This window comes from Opisthorchis viverrini (assembly GCF_000715545.1).
Source record: "Opisthorchis viverrini unplaced genomic scaffold opera_v5_374, whole genome shotgun sequence".
Lineage (NCBI taxonomy): Eukaryota > Metazoa > Platyhelminthes > Trematoda > Opisthorchiida > Opisthorchiidae > Opisthorchis > Opisthorchis viverrini.
In genome coordinates, this window is record NW_008752035.1 from 116264 (window position 1) to 138937 (window position 22674).

At 43.4% G+C, this 22674-nt stretch overlaps 2 protein-coding genes across 2 annotated transcripts in view; one reads left to right on the top strand and one right to left on the bottom strand.

The window, feature by feature from the left end:
• The window catches only part of T265_15174 (hypothetical protein), a gene marked incomplete at both ends in the record, with an annotated part of 6772 nt that extends 3198 nt beyond the window's left edge, over window positions 1-3574 (top strand). The window contains 3 exon segments of the mRNA XM_009176923.1: window positions 1122-1341; window positions 3173-3444; window positions 3449-3574. Coding sequence (XP_009175187.1) covers window positions 1122-1341; window positions 3173-3444; window positions 3449-3574 — 618 coding nt within the window.
• T265_10528 (hypothetical protein) overlaps window positions 1-22674 on the bottom strand; it is a gene marked incomplete at both ends in the record, with an annotated part of 65886 nt that overhangs the window by 35237 nt on the left and 7975 nt on the right. The gene's annotated exons all lie outside the window — the stretch shown is intronic.

Consider the following 22674-nt stretch of genomic DNA (forward strand, 5'->3'; position numbering starts at 1 on the left):
ATCGTATATATATATATATATACATCGTATATTGCACAAAAGCTCATCAGTTTCATGACTGAATCAGGTGAAAAACCTATATTTTCATGCTTTACGTAGCAGCCGGCTTGCTAGCGTAGGTTTGCTCAGTACTGCTCCGATGTCTGACCCGCCAATCAATGAATCCGAGGGTGCTTTCAACGAGCCACGAGTAATGGCACCCAAGCTGCAACAGTTTTGCTTTGTATGAACGTGACGAATGCGGCTTGTGGGGAAGCACACACTAAATGCGACGACATTAGCTGCACGTAATAAGCCTTTTGAAAGGCAACAGCGTTACGAAGATTATGTCCAGCACGTTACTCAAGAAAGCTGTTCATTGAAAATATTAGCTCTGGTGTGCGCGCACCGCCGTTTTTGAGGCGTATGACAACCGAATTGTAGAACTTTCATCTGGGGAGAAGTTTGCTGCAAACTTGACTGAATAATAATAGTGTGGGGTCCTTTCACATCCCACACCACATTGCCGACTGCTCCTTTGGCCGACTTGTTCCTCAGCTTGCTAAGCAAGCTTTTACTTTCAAAGGAATATCCGACTACACATGTTCCCTACCTGTAAGTTGCACAGCTGTTTCAGAACGTTTCTCGGACACAAAGTAGACCGCATCATGAGAGTGTTCTCACAACACAGAGATAGGCGATTTTAAAACAAATATTAGGTTTATCCGGATTTGATAGCAACAAAACGGTCAGACGCGCATTAACTTAGAGAACGCTTTACTTCATGAGTAAAGCAGTGGGCAAATAGATGGCTACACATAGAGCAATGATGGCTAGCGATGCAGGCCGATAGGCCATCGTTCCATAGAACCTGTGGTGACGATGAGAATCTTTCAGTTCCAAAGGCTGGCTTTGCCTCGCATCTTCAAATGTGTGTATCACAACTCTGATGGATGAGCTTAGAGAGAAGGCCGTGAACACCTGTTGTACCGTGGATGTGTTTGATGCGAAAAAGTGTCTCACGGTGCTGATGGACTGTTCCGTGTGCTCCTGAGCGATCGATGGCTTTTTGTTGTACTTGAGCAAACTTCGAAAACAACCAAATCGTCCCTTAAAATCGTTACCGAAAAGTGGAGATTTAGCCAGAGGGTGGAAGTGAACGCAGGAATTCTGGAGGCCCGAGTTGCTCATGCCAGTTTGTGCCACCGGTGGCTCCAAAAAGGTACATCTCTGGGTCTTTGAAAACGCTTATAGCTACTACTGTCTGTCTACTACTATGCTGTCTGCGTTGCTGTGCGAGGTTTGGCCAGTTCGGGCGCAACATCGGAGACCTCTTCAGGTCTTCAACCACAATGGTCGATGGTTTGTTCGCTATCTGAGCTGTCTTGGAACTATACATGGAGTTGACTGAAACCGCCGAATTTGAAATCAGGTGACCGTAAGACAAGTTTTGGTGGGGCAAAGTATACCCACTTCAGAGTGCATCCAGCACTGCAAGCTAAACTGACTGGGCCACGTGTTACACGTGTTAAATTGCCATATGTCGAGAACAGCACTGCACCAACTCGATGGGGCAAACATCTAGAGGCGGAGAGAATTTTATGGGGTCGAAGGAACTAAAGATGCCACGAGAAGTTTGTGTGCCGCTGGTGTTGTTCAACACCATGATAGGGTCCAAGTGATCCCCCTGTGTTTGTACGGAGACTATGAACGACATGAGAGCTAGCTGATTTCATGCTGTCAGTCTCTATCCAAACTGTTGAAAGCCAATTCTTGGTTCCTCTCCCGCCCTCATTTTCTTCTCCCTTAATACTATGAGCTCTTGCTGAAATAAACTGACATAGCTTTTCGACACTCAATCACAAGTGTTCTTCCTCACCGTTGCTTTCACCGACGATGGGGGGAAGGAGGGACTCGTGAGGTGTATACTACTGATGATTCCTACTCAGAAGAGACCGTTTTGCATTGCTTCCTGACTTTTCAACATAAGCTGCCTTCCCATTCAGAATAAAGAAAACTGGATGGAAAATTCCACCATTCTGTTGCTTATGAATTTCAGTTTAAAGTGGCCACGTCCAGACAGTTTACTAGCTTCTAGTTTGGAATTAGTGGAGAATCTCTGAACGTGAATGCGTACAAGGACGGGAAAAAGCTGACGGGAATAAACATCTCGATACACGTTTCAGCATTTTGACTGTTATTCTAGCCATATTCGATCTAAAAGGCAGAGTACTGGTTTGTCAATTGCCTGTTTATGCTTGGATCTGTAGAGATCAAACCAGCGACACTGCTTAGGGAAGAAGAGATTCACAGATTACCGACCGTTTGACTGCAACTGATGAGAAAAACCGTTTGTTTACGCAACGGCAGAGATCTAATCACGATTTGTGGGAGTTAACGTCCAGATCGAAAGGTGAAGAAAACAAAAGAACGACCGGTGAACACTGATGCACACTTACGAATGTTACAAACTGTTATCAATAGGTCGAAATCAATGGAAGGTGGATCCGCTATTGCATACTTCTGATGCACTTTTTCGTCACGTCACAATGGTCAGATGGACTATACAAAACTCAGCGCAACGGGTATCCAATCCAAGAATTTCTTCAATCAAACTATACTCATATCACTGTGTCATCGTGTACGGCCGTTTATAATGGAAAAGCTTGACATGGGTGACCATGGATCATTTTTGTGAGGTAGAAAATGCATACTGTTAGACTCCTGCGAGAGATTTCGAACATTTCCAAAGTTTTGGGATACATTTTGGTTGTAACAAATTCTGCCTACTCAGCAGGGGGGACGAATTCATTTGTTGTTGCCTCAGGCAAGCAGACTTAACTAAACTCCTCAAGATTTTGCGTCCATCGCTTAGAAGTGCAACATCGATACCCTCGGCTTTCGCGGGCGCCGTCTCAGTAAAATTATCCCCAATCAATTGCTCCCTACAGGAAGACTTTCCCTGGAGGAAACGCCTTGAAATAACTGCCAGATATATATATATATATATATATACCTTAGCAGTACAAAGTTTTTCACAGTTAGATATGTTGGACTCACAGTGCGATAATTAACGGTTGCGTCATCTCATCGTTTTGATATGAGTGATTGCCGACGCACGGATTTGTCAACCCTCGTGATGTCCAATGACCTAGAAGTCTCGGGCTATTCTGAAGGAAAGTTCTGTTTTTAGCACCAGAGTTGCTGTCACATTTGGACTGTGACAGCGCTCAGTGTTCGACTGGTCTGTGTACGACAGGGCAAACAACAGACAAGCAGTTGGCCCCTTTCTTGAAGTTTTCCGGTAATGGGAGCTTCAGATATCGCCCACTTTCTTTTGATCACTCGCAATACAACGTGCTGCCAAACAAAGCAACAACAATCTGTAATGTACTACTCATAAGGTTGCTGAAAATCCATCGACAGCCCACGACCGGTTTCGCCCTTCCGCTTGGGGCTCATAATGTAGGCTCAGTCCCCGAGTTTCCGTCCACCTCATGCTCTACTTGAAACCATATTGCACAAAATTCGCGAATATACACCCATTTGCAAACTAACTTGGTTCTTTCGAGAGACTCACCCGGAACTTCGCTGAATCTCTCGTTTATGATGTTCTCAGGAAGGGCGAAACCGGTCATGGGCTGTCGATGGATTTTCAGCAACCTTATGAGTAGTACATTACAAATATACGTGTATCGCGATATTTCAAATATCGTAGCGGCTGAAACATGAGGCGGCCTAGTGCAGCACATTCAGTTGCCTGAGAACATTATAAACGAGAGATTCAGCTGGGTTCCAGGTGGGTCTCTCGAAAGAACCAAATTAGTTTGCAGATGAGTGTATATTCGCTAAAGCCACAACAAATTAAAGTGAGAGTTTACGTTCTATGTGAAGCCAGCTTATACTTAAAAGCCGGAAAGCAGTTCCATCCTCGTTGGGAATGATCAGCAACCCCAAGGACTGTCAAACTACGAGCCCGGTCTCTAAACTGCTTGCAGTTTCGTGAGATGCCTGTGGTTGATCGTTCCCAGAAAGGGTAAAACAGTTAGTTCTCGGCTTTTCGGCACAGCGTGGCTTCACTTCACTCAGAGCGGGAAATGCCAGCTTAAGACTACCAACTCTCCTTCCGCTATCAGCAATCTATGCATGATTCAGAAGGAAGAACAAGTTACGATAGGAGTGATCCTTTCATCTGAGAGGAACCAGGTAACACACAACATCGCGTGGTACAGATTCTGTGACTGAAATGACAAGTAGCTGTGTATATTGTTCAGGTGTTAGCTAAACGCACTACTGATCAGTCACCCATGGCAACTAGCCCCGAGGTCGAGGGTTCGAAACTCCTCACTGGAGTTTTGTTAGATGCACACTAAGTATCATTCTAGTAAGGATGAAACAGCTATAAACTACTCACCAGCTTTTACCACCGACTGCCTTCACTTACAAGACAAACACCAAGTAATCTAGTTCAACTTTCCGCGAAATCAGTCACTTTGACAACCTCTGTCTATTTGAGCAGTTGTAGATATGGCGAGGAGGCAATCTCCTCAGGTTATTACAGTGTGTCGCATCTACGAACACCATATAAAATCTGGAAGGCTCAAACCCAAAGTCAAAGCGATTTCTTCAGGACAAAGAACCAAATCAGACACATTCACAAGGTTGCTAAAAACACTTCGATAGCCCACGACCGGTTTCGCCTTTCTTGGGGCTCATCAGGTAGGGGCAGTCCCCGAATCTCCGTCAGCCTTATGTTCTACTTGAATCCAAATTGGACTGTTTTCGAGAACTACACTCACTTTCAAATAAATTTGGTTTTCACAGGAGATCCAACTGAATCTATCGTTTATGATATTCTGCAACTGAATATGTTGCACACAGACCGCCTCATGTTCCAGTTGGCACGATATTCGAGGTATCGTGAACTGCGCCTACCTGACGAGCCCCAAGAAGGGCGAAACCGGTCGTGGGCTGTCGAAGAGATTTTAGCAAACTTGTGAGTAGTTTCCTTTACGAAAATATACCGCGATATCTCGAATATCATGCCAACTGAATCATGAGGTGCCCGTGTGCAGCACATTCAGTTGTAGAATATCATAAACGTGAGATTCAGTTGAGCCTCTCGTGAAAACCAAACCAGATACAGTTCATTCGATCTACTCAAGGCCAAAACTCAGGGATTACTAAAATTACTTGAAGGTCAAAAACCGTCCGCAAACTTCATCTTTCCGTATAACCGGTTGTTGATTTTCAGCTGAGATTGTTCATCCGTGTCCTTTCTCCCTACTCCCCAATTTGCAGCCTTTTGTCACACAAGGCTTACATCTTCTTGAAAAATGTTTTCTGATGAAAACGATTGAATTGTTCTCAACGAGCACCAAAGAAGCGGAATACTAAGCGTTCATAACAGTTTTTGTGGCGGTCTTACGGGTTTTTGAGAAAATCATGTGGTTAATCCTTCGAGAAGTGCCTCAAAAATGCCTGATAAAATAACTTAATGTGAGCCAGCAAATAAAGATTGCTGCTTGAATTTCGAGCACATACGCCCACTGTGCTCAAAACACTCGTGAGATTGACCACATGTGTAGCAATAATCTGTTCAGCTGGAACATCATCAGGCAAGAATTCAACCATTTAACTAAAATACTTCCTAAACTTGATTACCCGAAACAGTACGCTGTATGGCCCTTAGCTGGCAACGAGTGAAAAGACCCGAGTCAGGTTCCTGACTTCAATGTCATCATCCATTTGTCATTCAGCCCAGTGCCCCCGAGTTTATTCATGGTATTCATTTTCTTGCAGCTTACGAAATCAACTCTTGACAAACCATACTAAAAGTATGAAGAGCGACTAAACATACAACCTTTACGCTGGAAAGTTCTGGATTTCTAGCATTTCGGTTTCCAAGCCTGCGTCCACTGATGAAGCTTGTTGTGTAGAGAAACCCGGGGAGCTGAAGTATTTTGCAAAGCAGGAGACGAGTATCGCCTTGTATCGGAGATTACAACCGACGAAGAAACAGTACATAGTGCCGCATTTGTTGTGAGTGAGGTTGTGGACGCTCGATTGTTCTCCTCTAAATTATTCCCAAACTAACAGTACCGAACTCCATTCGATCTACTCAAGGCCAAAACTCAGGGATTACTAAAATTACTTGAAGGTCAAAAACCGTCCGCAAACTTCATCTTTCCGTATAACCGGTTGTTGATTTTCAGCTGAGATTGTTCATCCGTGTCCTTTCTCCCTACTCCCCAATTTGCAGCCTTTTGTCACACAAGGCTTACATCTTCTTGAAAAATGTTTTCTGATGAAAACGATTGAATTGTTCTCAACGAGCACCAAAGAAGCGGAATACTAAGCGTTCATAACAGTTTTTGTGGCGGTCTTACGGGTTTTTGAGAAAATCATGTGGTTAATCCTTCGAGAAGTTTCTGACAGTGCCTCAAAAATGCCTGATAAAATAACTTAATGTGAGCCAGCAAATAAAGATTGCTGCTTGAATTTCGAGCACATACGCCCACTGTGCTCAAAACACTCGTGAGATTGACCACATGTGTAGCAATAATCTGTTCAGCTGGAACATCATCAGGCAAGAATTCAACCATTTAACTAAAATACTTCCTAAACTTGATTACCCGAAACAGTACGCTGTATGGCCCTTAGCTGGCAACGAGTGAAAAGACCCGAGTCAGGTTCCTGACTTCAATGTCATCATCCATTTGTCATTCAGCCCAGTGCCCCCGAGTTTATTCATGGTATTCATTTTCTTGCAGCTTACGAAATCAACTCTTGACAAACCATACTAAAAGTATGAAGAGCGACTAAACATACAACCTTTACGCTGGAAAGTTCTGGATTTCTAGCATTTCGGTTTCCAAGCCTGCGTCCACTGATGAAGCTTGTTGTGTAGAGAAACCCGGGGAGCTGAAGTATTTTGCAAAGCAGGAGACGAGTATCGCCTTGTATCGGAGATTACAACCGACGAAGAAACAGTACATAGTGCCGCATTTGTTGTGAGTGAGGTTGTGGACGCTCGATTGTTCTCCTCTAAATTATTCCCAAACTAACAGTACCGAACTCTTTTTCCAGAAAATGGGCTAAAAAACTCTGTCACCCCAGCTCTGACACCCATTTAGTGCCTAGCTAGCAACGGAAGGAGGCACGAGAGCTGAGCTACTGTCAAGATGCCCAAGCCTAGACGGGAGCAGTCGAGATGCTGAGTTTGGGTTCGAAAAACAGACCATACGGTTCATAAGTTGGCATCTTAATCACAGAAAACTCTCACAAAATTATGGCCTAGCAGGTGTGACTTAATGCGTGAGGTTTACTTTACTCCCGAAAGTGTGCACTTTTTTGGGTGGAGCAATGTACGTAGTGTGTTTTACCCTCCAGACAGGAATTCTTCTGCCCAACGAAGAATGAGTACAGAAAGGAGAGCAAAATATATGTCTCTGATTGGTTCAGAAACAAACGCTATGAACCGAGTGCAGGAAACCGTCAACGAGAACATCTGGCTCAAAAAAACTAAATGTGGAAAAGCGCAGAACTCGCCCATTTCAACATGAAATATTCAGGAGAAAAAAATATGAGTAGCTGGTACCGTGCGACTGCTAGCAATTTCTGTTTACGCTAAAAGTGTCTTTGTTTTGGAAGTGTGATTCCGTAAAACACAACCGACCGTAATTTAGCGGCCACCGTTTCAAATACAACCTACTGAGGGGATGCTACCACAAAAAACCAGCTTCGGGTGAGGTAGTGGTACACACGTCAGCCACTTCCAGACTGATTGCTACCCACCTGTACGGACATTAATCATCTTGTTGGGCAATTTTAGCCGAGGCTGTTCAAAGTTCAAGCAAGAAAACAGTAATCTAAATGAAGAACTACTTAGGAACACTTTACTTAGACTAGTTTTTTAATCAGCATTATACATATATCGCTTGCAATACCAAAGATGGGATCCTTATCACTCCATCCAAAGAAAACTAACTAGTGATTTGGCCTAAAGGCACCTTGCGGCTGGATGAGCGGTTGAGGACTGAAGCTTTGTGAAAATTCTCTTCTCTGGCTGCGTAGATGAAAAGCGGGAATTAAATGCTTCATTTTTCCACCAGAATTAATCATCACTGGACGAGAGGTGCACTGACGGACAGCCAAGCAACCCAGTCCATCACTGACCTGGTTCCATTCTCAAGAATCAACACGGGTTGAATAACGATCGAAGGTTTTTCTATAAGTAAATAAATGTGTTTGTTTTAAACACCCATTGACGCGGAAGATAATTTACGACCATCACATAAAAACTACAGGTTTAAACCACCCTATTCTCGTCTCACCGAGTGCGGAGAAAGGTTTACAAGCAACTTGTCAGTTAAGTAATCTGTTCCGGGTCACAAAAGTGTGGGTCGTGCTTTTTGTTGGTTGACAAGGGAATGATGACAGCCAAACTGTTGACCAGGGACTAGACATTCTTGCACCAGATCAAAAGGCACTGTTTTTCGTTCCATTCAAAGACACTTTAGGTTTACCGCCGTCAACAGGACCGTTTTTATTCGGGAGAATCTCAGTCCTTTCTGGATTAGGGAATCAGCGAATGCTTCTGCGTCCGCTCCTGTCAACTATTGGCATCTTTTGCAAAACAGTCGGTGATGTCATACCATGGATCAATTTCAACAATGTAACTGAAGTACGAAATCGTTGCCCGAAAAATCAATGGGCATTCAAAAATGTTTGAAAAATGGCGGAATCTCACCTGACTGAATTGCATCATTTTCCAGTTCTGTAGGGGAAACAAGAAGGATGACGTTTTGGGGGAAGGTCAATAGAACATATAACTCGATACATTTCGAACTATTTTTCCACACTGGTATGTGATAAACTAGCTTAGTTTCAGTTCTCGATTGCGTCATTTAAGTGCAGCTAATCTACTGTGAAAGAAAAACTCAAGAAATATTCTGGGTGCTCAATAAAAGTATAGATTGAACTTCAAAAATGAAATGCTTTTCTGGGTATGGGGGTATCGCAACTGTATGAAATTGGGGCACCTATCAGATTCTGAATGCTACATGAGACGACTGAGGCGGCTGGAGATATATAGTCTACGGTTTTCCACTCAGAAGGACCAAACTTTTGTGTTGACCAGTGTTCATTCGCAGTAGCCACATGTATGTGTCAGATCCCAGATTCACTCCAATTATCGAATTTCGCGTGAGAATAACAATCAACCTGCTTACATGCCTCGATAGAAACATTGGGCTTCCAAAATCGATAGCGACACGTTTCCTTCGGCCAAAGTACCATTCACTTTGGAAGCCTCTAGTTATATTTCTCCGAAAAACGATGGATCGCATCTGTTTGAATGAATTATTGGCTTTTAGTGACCGGACAAGTAGAGCACCACTTGGGTGTTCTTCAGACGCCAGGTACATTTGTAAGCATTGCTAAATGGTGTTACGGAAAACACGAATATTTTATAAAGCTATAGTCCCCTGGGGCAGACACACAATGGTGCAATCAAGATAATGGGTTTCCAGAAAAATCCTCGAGTCCGTTAGATAGCCTGAATGCATGTGAGGTGAATTCTCAATGGAATTTTAGATTCTTGTTGCAAATAACCTATCAATGAAGATTAGTGACAGACTTGATCGAAAACAGCCTCGAAACGGCAAGCCGATGGTCGAGTTCTATCCCTGTTTATAAATTAATCCCAAGAATAATGGATCTTAGCTGTTCGAGCGATCCGAATTGATTGTCACAAAAATGGAATAATAATAACTTGCTATTTAGTATGGCAGTGAGGGTGGAAGTTTGATCGCTACAGATGAGTGGTCTATGAAGTTTTTTCAACGGTAGATTTACACAAGGAAAGTCCAATTTTGTTCACATGCCTTACTGCATTATTCATTATTATTTTTCCCAAGCAGTGTCTGACATCGTATTCATAAATTCAGCTATTCAGTTTTTTTCTTAATCTTCTGTCGTAATCCGGCAAACTATCGAAACTTGTCGGGAACAGATATGACCAAGTAAAGCACCTATATCTGACTGGGTCATACAGCACTCCCGGTTGTAAGCTGAAGTGAGTAGATCACCTCGATTAGACATACAATTCATCTAGATTGCAAGGGATTCCACTGGAAAACAGTGCAACTCAGGGATGGGACACCCACCTTCATTCCGTATACACGGCCGATGATACGACTTTGGTCTTATTTGTCGTCCGTTTTCACGCTCATCAATAGGATTTCTGTCAACAAAGTGACGGACAACACACAGCAAACTGACAGACATGACTGCGTTGCTCGATCAATCACAGTGATGTAACACCGCCTGCTCTTATCCAATAGCTCACGCCAGAACCGCATCTACAATGTCATTTTACTGCGCGGTTATAAATTCAAACGGTCTGTCGAATGTTGCGCCCAGTTCAATGATATGCCGATCGTCACTCTCCTACCCAAATATGTTGGCGTAACAAAGCGAAACGAGACATACGATAGCCAAACAGCTCCATTTTTTAGGAGTTGGTGGCCGCGGGATTTTGTAGAATGCATACTCACATGACGCTCGTTTCAACACTCACCGTAGTTCTGTCCTGGCGCAATCACCAAAGGCAGAGGAAACAGTGGACTAGAGTTTCGCTCTCATCAGAGCTCAATAGCAGTGCATATTTTAATCGGGAAAAAGGAGACGACTCTTTAAAACCTCGGAATATAAGCTCCTTTGAAGCACACCTCGTCCAAAAGCTAGCCTGTAAACCGCTGGCTCTGAGCTTCAACTAATAACGAATAGGCCTAATGTTGCAACTGTCAGATTCAGAGGGACAATGCGAATTCGTAGCGTGCAAACCTCTTGGCGCCGCGGGATTAGAATGCATACTCACATGACGCTCGTTTCAACACTCACCGTAGTTCTGTCCTGGCGCAATCACCAAAGGCAGAGGAAACAGTGGACTAGAGTTTCGCTCTCATCAGAGCTCAATAGCAGTGCATATTTTAATCGGGAAAAAGGAGACGACTCTTTAAAACCTCGGAATATAAGCTCCTTTGAAGCACACCTCGTCCAAAAGCTAGCCTGTAAACCGCTGGCTCTGAGCTTCAACTAATAACGAATAGGCCTAATGTTGCAACTGTCAGATTCAGAGGGACAATGCGAATTCGTAGCGTGCAAACCTCTTGGCGTTTGTTTGAATTCCACAAACGGGTTGAAGACGGCGAGCATTTTGGAAAATGAGTTAATATAAGTTTAGCAATATGCCATGAAAGCTGAATGAGTGAACCGATCCTGAGAACAACTCGAAAGAGTACAAATCATCTGACTACAAAACAGAATGACTGGAACTGAGGCCGAGGGGAAAAATTCTAGATTAGATTTATCCAAACCTGTGGTCGTCGAAGAGAACACCGATGTTCTTCACCGGATCGATTTTACGGAAGTTATAATTACGACGTAAATTGCATCAAAAGCTAAGTCCTGAAATTTTGGGCTTTACGTATGGCTTTCAACCTGTAGAGCCCTAGATAGCTCAGTGGTTAAGACACAAACTTGCTAATCGTAAGGTCCGAGTTTCGAAGCCAAACCCCTACATCCAGATCGCTCCTTCCAAGGCCTGAGTAACCTGGCAGTATCTCCGCCCTTGTGCTTCCTTCGGATGGCACAAGAAAGGCTTTACAGCCGAATGATTTGTTGACCAAGCCACCACAAAAGTCTCCCGAAGACTGGTCAAATACATCTACGTCCCAAAGCATCAACCATCGACATACAATAATATCACGAAAGATGCCCATCCACGAACGTAAGCTGAAACGTCTCTGTTATGACTGTCCGTGCAGAGTGATCCAGTATGTTTATCGCGTGGAGTTCAGAGGAGTGAGAGACTACGCATTTGCCTTTCTTCCTTGCTCACGCACAAAATTGTAGGGTGAAATACAGTACCTCTTATTTTATGGTCCATTCCGTCACATAATCCGCCGACGTCTGCCTCAAACCCATATTGTACGGCACAACCATGATTCATCTCAATCGTACATTTTTCAACATGGCTGCTTGTTCGTGGTGATAAAAATCGAATAACGCCGAAAGTATTGTAGCTTCAGAAAGACAGCGGTATGACGGACTCATAAGATAAACCAAATCAGTACAGTTCACATTTGAGCGATACGCCTTGAATGAATCGCTTTCTATTCTGGGACTACGAAACAGAAGCGATTTTTTTCGGGTTTCTACTACTCTATAGAAAGCCTGAAGAAAGGAGACGAAGTTTACCACAAATCTGCGCCCGATAAAGGTTATATCGACTGCTTTTTTGTTGTTATCCAACAAGTATAAACATTGCTGGCTGTGGATTCTAATCACGTTTCGGGTTTCCTCTATAGAAAGCCTGAAGAAAGGAGACGAAGTTTACCACAAATCTGCGCCCGATAAAGGTTATATCGACTGCTTTTTTGTTGTTATCCAACAAGTATAAACATTGCTGGCTGTGGATTCTAATCACGTGGCACTATCAGGCCAAACCAACAAAACACAAATGAATCAAATCATTCTATGAATAGCGTTTTGATAAAAACCACACCATCAAGTATTCCAATTCGATCAAGAGCGTGCCAACAAAGTGTTTTAGTAATTTAGTCTGCTACAATTAGGGACTTCAAGTTGCGAATGTCTGACTAAAATATAGATGGTTTGTAAAGTTGGGTACATACACATAAACATCACAAAAATTTGTATTCAGTTCCTAACTGTTATGCCATCCGAACGAAGCACGGGGATACTGAGATACTGCAAGTTGCCCAAGCCTACACTAGAACACTCGAAATGCCGAGGTTGTTCGAACTAGAGACCTTGCGGTCACCATCTTCGCGCCTTAACCACTGTGCACGGCAAGTCCAAAACATCGTGTGTGGGACAAACAGTTGTAAATCAGTTAGAGCAGAGTACCATCTCTCACAATCATTTTATGCTCCTATTTTGTTTCTGGTTTGCCCCAAAGGTCGGGCAAGCAGTCCTCAACCAAAGGCCGACAGCTGTTCACGAGGTGTCACCCGTGAACCAGTGATTCCCAATACACCTGTAAGCAAGAGCAATGTCCACAGGAGGGTGACGCTTTACTTCATCCCCATTACTCCATTGCAGACCTCAGTAAACCCGCTATCGCTCCTAAGTGCATGTATAGATCCTACCAGAATGTGCAAAACCAAGTCTAGTGTGTCTGCCCACATTCATATATACGACCACGGAAACTGCAAAATTATTCCTCCTGTCACTTGCTTTTCTGGCCACTGTACACAACGTAAGCCAGGATAAGCGTCCTCGGTAGAGCAGGAACAGCAATACGCTGTACTATTATCCACTACTCAATACATATTTAATGAGTAGCTAATCGATATTGACGAGAAAACGAATAGCCTTCTACCATGAAGGCACAAATTCATGATGCATAGAATCAGTTGACTGTCAATGGAACCAGAAAAATGGATCGCCTGTGCGAAATCATTATCAGTCGAGAATACAAAGTTTAGTAACACTGTCGGCAGTGCAGTACCGTTTTCTATTTTCCCAATTTTTATGGATGCATACACAAACACTTGTCGGGCTAACGTTGCCACAAACAGTCGTTTAGCTCGGAAGAAAGTGACTTGGATTCGATAACGGTTGTGTGTAGTGATCTGCTAGCCTTATTTATCGAGGAAAAGGCATATGCTCGTGGATGGACGATATTCGTTTGGAGTTTGTCCTCACAGATTCATTTGGCAACCGAATCGGGACGTGAAAACATGAAGAGGTACTAACCTAGATAGGGGTCTTACTCTCACAAAACCAAGCTCAGTTCCCGGTTTAATCTGTTTCAGCCACGTAAGTTGTTAACAGCTGTACACAAATACGTTTGTTTAGAAAAAAAATCGTTCAGCTGTAGCACCCTTTTGGTTCCTAGCTGACATGCCACCCGAAGGAAACACGAGGGCGGGGATACTGCCAGGTTTCCCAAGTCTAGACAGGGGAAGTCGAGAGGCAGAGGTCGGGTTCGAACCACGAACCTTCCGGTCAGTAAATTCGGGCTCTAACCACTGAGCCATCTAGCCCACACGTCATTTTATAGTTTACTTAAATTAAACAGAGTTCCCTGGGAGTTACGAAAACCTTTATCTTATCACAGGTGACATCTTTTAACAGGATGTTCTTTTTGTTCCACACAGCTTTCGAAAGGTTAAACGAACCTTCGGTCAGTAAATTCGGGCTCTAACCACTGAGCCATCTAGCCCACACGTCATTTTATAGTTTACTTAAATTAAACAGAGTTCCCTGGGAGTTACGAAAACCTTTATCTTATCACAGGTGACATCTTTTAACAGGATGTTCTTTTTGTTCCACACAGCTTTCGAAAGGTTAATTCTTGGTTGATTGTTGTTGTTTTAAATAATTTTGTACCTGGTGCCGTAAAAGCCTGACTCGATCAACAAATGATACCAAGATTCTATAAATGACTTGTTCAAAGTATGAAGTCCACTTAAAGAGATATTTCAATGTTTGGTCCCCGTCTATGTAGACTACGTAAGTCTTTATTCAGTGGGTTGGTGAAACTTTCTCTCGAACTCATGGTGACTATATGATCTCTAGTCTAGGGGGTGTGCATGCCATACGGATCATCTACGCTGTTCAATCCAGCCATTCGTAGATGCGTGATCATTTCAGGCGTATGGCTGGTCTTCAATCACATGTCTGGTTCCCCCCAAAATGCTACTCGTTTGCAGATTGATTCGGTAGCTTCCCTCCATGAGGTATCTTCATTCGCCTGGTTGGCATTCACTCTCGCTGGCTTATCAATTTGTGACTAGTTTCGTTATCTTACGCAACACCATGATGAAGTGCTGATGCATATCCCGGAGTTTCAGACGACAGTTCAGATTGAGTTGAGATCATACCAGCACTGATCTACTTGAAAGCTATGAAGTCTAGCCATTTGCAGCGTGATCAGCTTTTCCTCTCCGCTTAGACCCAGAAATAAAATCATCCTGATGATCAAAGCACGAATGATGCATGAATACGCTTTTCGCCGATTGGCAGGTGAAACTGGGGTCGCGCAACAATGTTTTCCTGCAGGTCGCGATGTTTGAGAATGAGGATACTGTGTCGACAACCGTCGGCACGGCGGGACAGCTTTTGATGTGTGAAGGCAAATGGTTTGTAGCGATTTAACTCGTCACACGACTGAGTCGAAGTTTCGGTTCATCGGTTCAACTGCTGGGTTTCCACTGGTTCTGCACTAGGTCAACCAATTTTAGAGACAGTCTCTACGCAAAACTCCCACTTCATTGAGCTCCACTAGTGTAAGCAAGCCAATAACCGACACCATTCTCATGACCAGGAAGCGGAACCAGCCAAACACTATTAGAAGATTTTGCTGAGGTAACTATTCATGAGTAAGGTGATCAAGGCTTAACAAGATGACGACGTTCATGGTGATATCGCGCGTTGGGTTGCAACGATCACTGTTTGTCCAAATGGGGTGGTACGTCACTGTGATATTCCTAAAACAAACGGGTTTTGATACGTTGGCCCGGGCAGCACCAGATGGCAGTTTCTGTGGACCCGTGTGCTTTTGGAACATTCGTATTCTGGTACACATAATCCGAGGATTTGTCATTTCTGTGCTTACGTGCGTCCAAAAATACCCGACCAAAGTGTATGCGAATCGTGCTGGCACTTTTATAAACATGCCATCTCACAGAAATCGTGCGCGTCCGAATTTGTGTGTGTGTGTGTGTGTGTGTGTGCATGCGACAGTTTTCGGGCCTGACCTATATCAGTCCGCAACGGTCCCGTGCCCGGTGGCTCCGGATGTGACAAGCGGGGAAAACATGTTTACATTAGGTGTGTCAGGTTAAAGTGACAACAGTAGATAAACAATCAGCGAATTTCTATCTAGGATACTAAGACTATCGATCCAAACAGAACTAGCGACGTCTGGACTGTTCCAGAAGCCACTGTGTGCGTCTCAGTTGTGGAATCAGGGACCTTAGATGCAAATATGAACTGAAATTTTGTACCACAGTTGGCAGCTGAAACCGGGCAGGGCTGTTCTAAAGTCCTAGAGCAAATCATTGCTATGAACAGCTTCACTTTAAAACGAAGTGATAACCTTGTGAGTAGTTTCCTTCATAAAAGCATACTGCGATATCTCGAATATCGTGCCAACTGAATGATGAGGCGGTCTGTGTGCAGCACATTCAGTTGTAGAATATCATAAACGAGAGATTTAGTTGAGTCTCCCTTGAAAACCAAATTGATTTGCAAATGAGTGTAGTTCTCGAAAACAGTGCGATTCGGGTTCAATTAGGTCAGAAGGTTGACGAAAACTCGGGGACTTTGCCTACCTGATGAGTCCCAAGAAAAGCGAAACCGGTCGTGGGATGTCGAAGGGTTTTCAGCAACCTTGTGAATAGTTTCCTTTATGAAAATATACTGCTATATGTCGAATATCGTGCCAAATGAAACATGAGGTGGCCTGTGTGCGGCACTTTCAGTTGGAGGACATCATATACGAGAGATCCAATTGAGTCTCCCGTGAAAACCGAATTGATTTGCAAATGAGCATACTTGAATCTCTCCTTTTGTGACAGACTTAAACTAAATGCACTGCACTAATTCCACAAAAGGTGTGATAAACCAGTGGTATCGAATAGTTTCATGAACGACAGATTCACCTGAGAGTTAGTCGATTCGCCCGTTGATGCAAAAGTCATCTGCCTCTTGCCTACCGTTTGGTAACCACGCTTACCTGATGAGGCGGCACTGGGTTGCTGAAGTGCATTCAACTACATTGTTAGTAAGGGTAGGTTGTCAGATCGTCGTCTTTAAGAAAACCGAGTGTGTGAGAAGGCTCCAATATCCGAGATAACAAGTTAGCTGTGGTTATCTTTTTTAACAAACCGAACTGAGAAGCAAGATAGTTGTGAGTCACTCGATTACTTCATCTGACTAGTACGATTACACTGTGTACTTCAGGATTCAAACATTCGGATATCGTACAAACAATGCGTGAGCATTTTTCAGCACCCCAGTCAGTGCGCAAGTAGCCAGGTATAAGCCTGGATTCAGCCAAGACTCCACTGAGAAGGAACTTGGTGTTTGTCAAAGTATGCAATTACTTCTTTTCAATTGGTTTGAATCACCCACAGCGTTTGGAGTAGTTAAAATCCCCCCCTTGAACGCTTCTGTGTTGTGCTTGTTCGGAACCATCCAGACATCCGCTTAAATACCGATGCATTGGCTGACAAGCTTGGATTTAAACGAATATCTCAAAAACACCATTAGAAGGTGCGAAAACTCAATTACCCCAGAGATTGTGTCATGTGTAGATGATCCTAGAGAGCGAAGTCATAAAAGCAAGCACTGTGGGTCACATATCAACCGATCAGTCATGCCCAAACCCATGACATGGTCCTCAGCAGGACCCAATGTAAGATTCCCTAAACGCTCTTGTGATTTACCTGCATCTCGCAGGTTGTTTGAACAGCTTGATGGTTAGTTCCAGAAACGATTCACATCGAGCTGAATCTCATCAAGATGCTTGTTGAACCCTGGATTTGGATGATGACCGAAGGGACCCAATGAAAGAAAAGGGCTCAGGAAGTGGTTGCCTATCGAACCCTGTGTTAATGACGTCCGATGTGTATTTCTGGCTGTGGTATCATTGGAACTTACACTTATAGCGCATGACTGCCGTGCAGCCAGTGGAAGACCTATCAGGTGAAATACAGTCTGGCTTTCGACGCTACTGGGAGCAATAAGCATAGCAAAGACATCTAAGTGTGCAATGTGCAAGCGATCAACTGTTTCACAGTCTCCTCTGGTAGATACAGCGCGCCAATCTTCAAAATGGCCTTAGGAAAGTGGTAAGAGATCGGTTGCATTCAGCGAAGTGTGGTCGAAATAAAGAGGGACGAGTAGGCTAAAAGTTGCAACCAGAGTGGCTGTTGTGTGTGATCGGGAACCATTTTAACCAGGGTCGTCAAGTGAATCGCTTTGACACAGTAACATGAAGTAACAGGGTGGAACACATATTTGTCTCTGCTTCCATCGCGCCTCGGGTAGTATGCTCTACTTTTAAATAAAGAGGTTTCAACATTTTTCAATTTCTGTCAGAATCTCATGTACTGAGGGTGAGCATTCCAAGTGCCTCTGATCACAACACTTTCGTTCTCACGCGCTTCTACTGTACAAGAATGGACACACAATTTTGTGCCCAAAAAGAACTCGATTTTCCAGGCACGTGCGATTGTTTTCCATAGTCTCCTTTATTCGCTCCGATGCGTTTGCCACCTTCTATCTGTTCAAAAGAATTCTCATGCCTCGGGCTATAAACAAGATGCCACTAGCTGCGCGATAATAACAAACAAAATTTGGACTGTTCATGAAGGCGCAGCTGGCCAAAAAAAATACCCAACCCAGGCTTCGACTTATCGCTTTTGCCAAAAGGATACTGACAAGTTAGTAGAACCAATTTATTACAACACAGTTTACAACGCTGATAATCTCTTATCAGTGGAGTGTATCTGGTCTTTCAAATTGTTTACCAATACACTGGGTTTAGTCGAGTTAATTTTGAGAGCGATTTCAGACACGTGCAACAACAAAACCAACACGATTCAACCCTCCCCCCGGGGACGCACTAAAACAAAACCCATCGCGTCACCACATGGGACGTTTTTGTCATCTGGTGTCACTCAAAACTTCTTTTGTTCCGTTCGTTTTTAGGTTCGTACTGTGATGATGATGATAATGAAACAAAAAGGTGTGAACGTTTACAACACAGACGAATGCAGTTTTTGTCCGAATTTCGTTTCAGGCAAATTTTGTCGACCAGCTTTTGTTTTCATGATCGATTAGCGACGTGTTTCCGAGATACGGCTAAACATACGCCTTTTTATGTTATTTTTTTAGTGGGTTTCGTTTTACAACGTGTGACACTATCGGTGTGGAAGCCTAAATGTCAGGTAAGGTAAAATGAAAACACCAGCCAAACTTATAGGCCCAAAAAGACCGAACTGTTACCGAACTCAGTACCGATTGAGGTAACTTTTGCGCCCTGTTGACAGGCTATAAATGCGAACAAAATCATCTACTTTTTTGTAGACACAGCGTCCTTAAACCCCACAATAAACGTGAGTTTTACAAGTACTCAAATGATAAGAACCCGTAAAAGTGAACATTTTGTGAATGGCACCCTAAAGTGAAGGGATAAATTTTAAATTTGAATGGTCGATGATATACTACTGACAAGAAGGAAGAATCTAGTGAAATTGATTCCAAACAGAAAGTACACGGGAGACCGATAAAATTTTCCTTGTTCAACGTTACCCAGCAAACACGAGAAGATCAATAGAGGACAGAAGGTTGAAGACGGTCAACCTAAGGGACAGAGCTAAGGGGTACGGAGACTTGACTACATTGAAAAATGGCAAAAAGCAAGACTTTCCGGAACTTTTAGACTGACACCTGATAGATTCTTGCTATCATCTAACGTACATCCAAATAACGTCACCACCGAATAGCGGAGCCATAGTGAAGTTAACACCCCCTCCTTTTTCGCTAGACATCATCAAATGTATCTTTTATGGTTCTGAGGCGATAGAGGCTTAAAGCATGAAACTAGGTGTACCAAAAAGTTCAGCAGAAACTCTGGGCACCCTGCTATCGATTTAGCCACTTTCCGGGGTTCGACAACGAATCTCCAACACAAACTTGTCTCCTAATTAAGGACAAAATTCTGTGTTGCGATGGGTACAAGTTATCGACACAACTTGTTGGTCACGGGATGATCAGCTGTATTCCACAGAAATCCTGTAAACTTGACTTAGTAATCCTCTCAAAAACAAGTCATTTCGCAAATGAATGTTTGTCACAAGCAAAAAATACGCTTGATGGAGAACTCGGTAACCAGACTCACCTGGTGAGCATCGAGACACGGGTTGTGGGCTGTCGGGAAATTTTCAGCAACCATGTGGGTGTTGCCAGTTATCGATATAAAATCCGCAAGCATCAATTAAGTTTGCCAGTCACTTATGGTGATTATTTTAGACCTAAATTTGGAATGAAGTGTCCGGGACTAAACTAGCCTCAAACTAATAAACCGTTTGTATTTGGCACTTAATTTTTTTTCGATATTTCGAGTCCCTTGGCTAAACAATGAACCGTAATTGGCCATTTGGTTTGTCCCTCAAACGCATACCAAATCAAAAAAATTACACGGAGAAAAAGACTATAAATTGTGTTGCTAGCGTGGGTCATCTAGAGCTTTACTGTGTTTTTCGTTTATTCCGATAAGAAGGATATAACCATCTTGTTTTTTTAGTGAAGATGGATGAGTCAACCTCCATAAGTTATTTATACCAATGCTGTTCCTTTTCCCTTGTCAAACTCTTCCCTTGTCCCCTGCCGTTTACTACGTCTACCTCATCGAGTCGTTATGCATCTGTAATCCCTGATGAACTTTTAACCCTTGACTTGTCGAATCAATTTGGTCAGCCATTCTTTACGCGCGCATTTTGACCATTTCGCGTTACCACGTGTTGTACCCAGGCATGTGTCGCAAACAAAGATCGATTTCCCATCTTCTCCGGGCCTTCTTTGGATTTGAACTACTTCGCGCAACAGTTTAGACGGAAACCCCCATAATTTGAGGTTTTCATTACGTATTTTGCACATGCAGTACCGCATCTTTTGAAGAATCTCAAGAATCCACAATTTCTTGCTTGTGATTTTGCGCGTCACTTAAGTGGGCTTTCCTGAATGCGTCGAAGTATTCTACAGCCAGGCCATACAACTTGGCTGTAATAGCTGTATTCAGCCACTGAACATCATTTGGGGGGGGGTATTTTTGAAAAAATTGAGTTGTACTTTTTTACAACCCAGCTATGAAAAATATTATGCTTGGTTCGTAGCTGGCGGTGTAGACATAGGCCACTGCATTTTCACAGTGCAGTTGGTGAATTCAAGGAGACTGTAGTCTATGAGGCTTCGAGATTTGCGGAATTCATGTTCACAGCCGTAGCGACTGATCGATCCTACTCCTGTTCTGATTCAGATATTGTGACTAGGTGACATCAAAGTTTCTCTCTCACTAGCACGAGTTCGAACCCCAACAGCTGATATGCAATGCGACAAGATGCAGTGGGCGTACCGGGACTACCGTATCAAAATAATTGAGTACATTTACACTTGAAAAGTTTACTTCGCTCTGCTTAAACCCTCGGGCGATTAATAAGCAGTTATCCCTGAACCACCGATCCAGATTTAGATAAAATCAAAGAAGCTTGAAAGGCTACACACGTGTTTACAGGTGGTTTGACTCTGTTTTTTACTATCATCCCGCTTATCAAAGCGTAAAGACTGTGCTTTGGAGTATGGCTGCCATCAAAGTCCATCAGTAGTGTAGATGCTTGTCCGGACGGCTAACCTGGAGGGCGAATAGGTTCCGGCTTGGAAGAATTGTTTGTTTCTACTCGAGATCGACAACGACGAACCCATGCTGAGCAACTTTGAGATGAGTTTTTTACTACTGAACCAACCAACTGAGTTTCCTTTACTAGCAGCATAAAAATTTACACTCTCACAGATGCGGCTCAGTTTTCCTTTTTTGATTTGGTATGGAATTAAAACTCTGAGTTTAATTTCCCGGTGATCGTTTGAAGTAAACGAAGTAGAAGGATCCTATGTGGGATCACAGAAGGGTTACTGGGACCACAAAAACTTGTAGTGGCCCAAGAGCCAAATGCCACATTGAGGCTGATAACTTGGAGATCAAGATTAATCAAGATTACTCAGTCATCCAACCACATGATCTGCAATAAATGCTATGTTGGACAAACTGAAATGAACGATCCAACCAGATGACAGAACAGAACGCATGGGGGTTCCTGAAAGTAGAATATTCCGCTGCTAACTTCGCCTAAGGGGGTTTCTAATTTGTTCGAACAACCCAAAGAGAGTCCGGTGGATCAGGTGGGAACTTTGCAGTCAGTAGACATGCAAGACAGAGACTAAGTGATACACGTCGACTAGCCCAGGAGCCAGCCAGCCAATGAAATCGCTCAGGATCGAAGGTCACTGGGGGACAACAAGTCTTACATAAATGATACTGTTCTATTTCTACACACTGACTATCGGCCAAATAACCCCACAACTGTGACGAACTCCACGGAACGAATCCCCCTGCTCAGAGAAAAGAATAACATTCGTCTGGGCAACATCAGCTGCCCTCAGTGGCGGTAGCCGTAAACAGGGAAGTTTCTCTCTCACACACTCTCTGTTTGATAGCGACCTCCACTCTCCTTGACATCCGCTTCTGATATGTCGCATCATTAGGAAAAAAAACTAAATTTCGGCTTCATATTTGAACTTTGGGAACACCGTCGCTGACAGGAGAAAGTAATGTGGTTGTTAGACAAATAACCATGACTGAGAAGCACTCACATGAATCTAAAATGATTCTAACGTGAGTAGTCATTTTCCACACAGATGTCTTATTGTGTAAGCTGAGTGAATTGGTTGTTGGTCTGTTCGCTGAGTTGGGCAATTTGATTGCAAGCGTTTCATCACCAATCGAGGTGACATCGTCAGTGCGCGATTGACGATGTCAACTCGATTGGTGATGAATTGTTTACAATCCAACTGTCAAGTTCGGCGAACAGACCAACA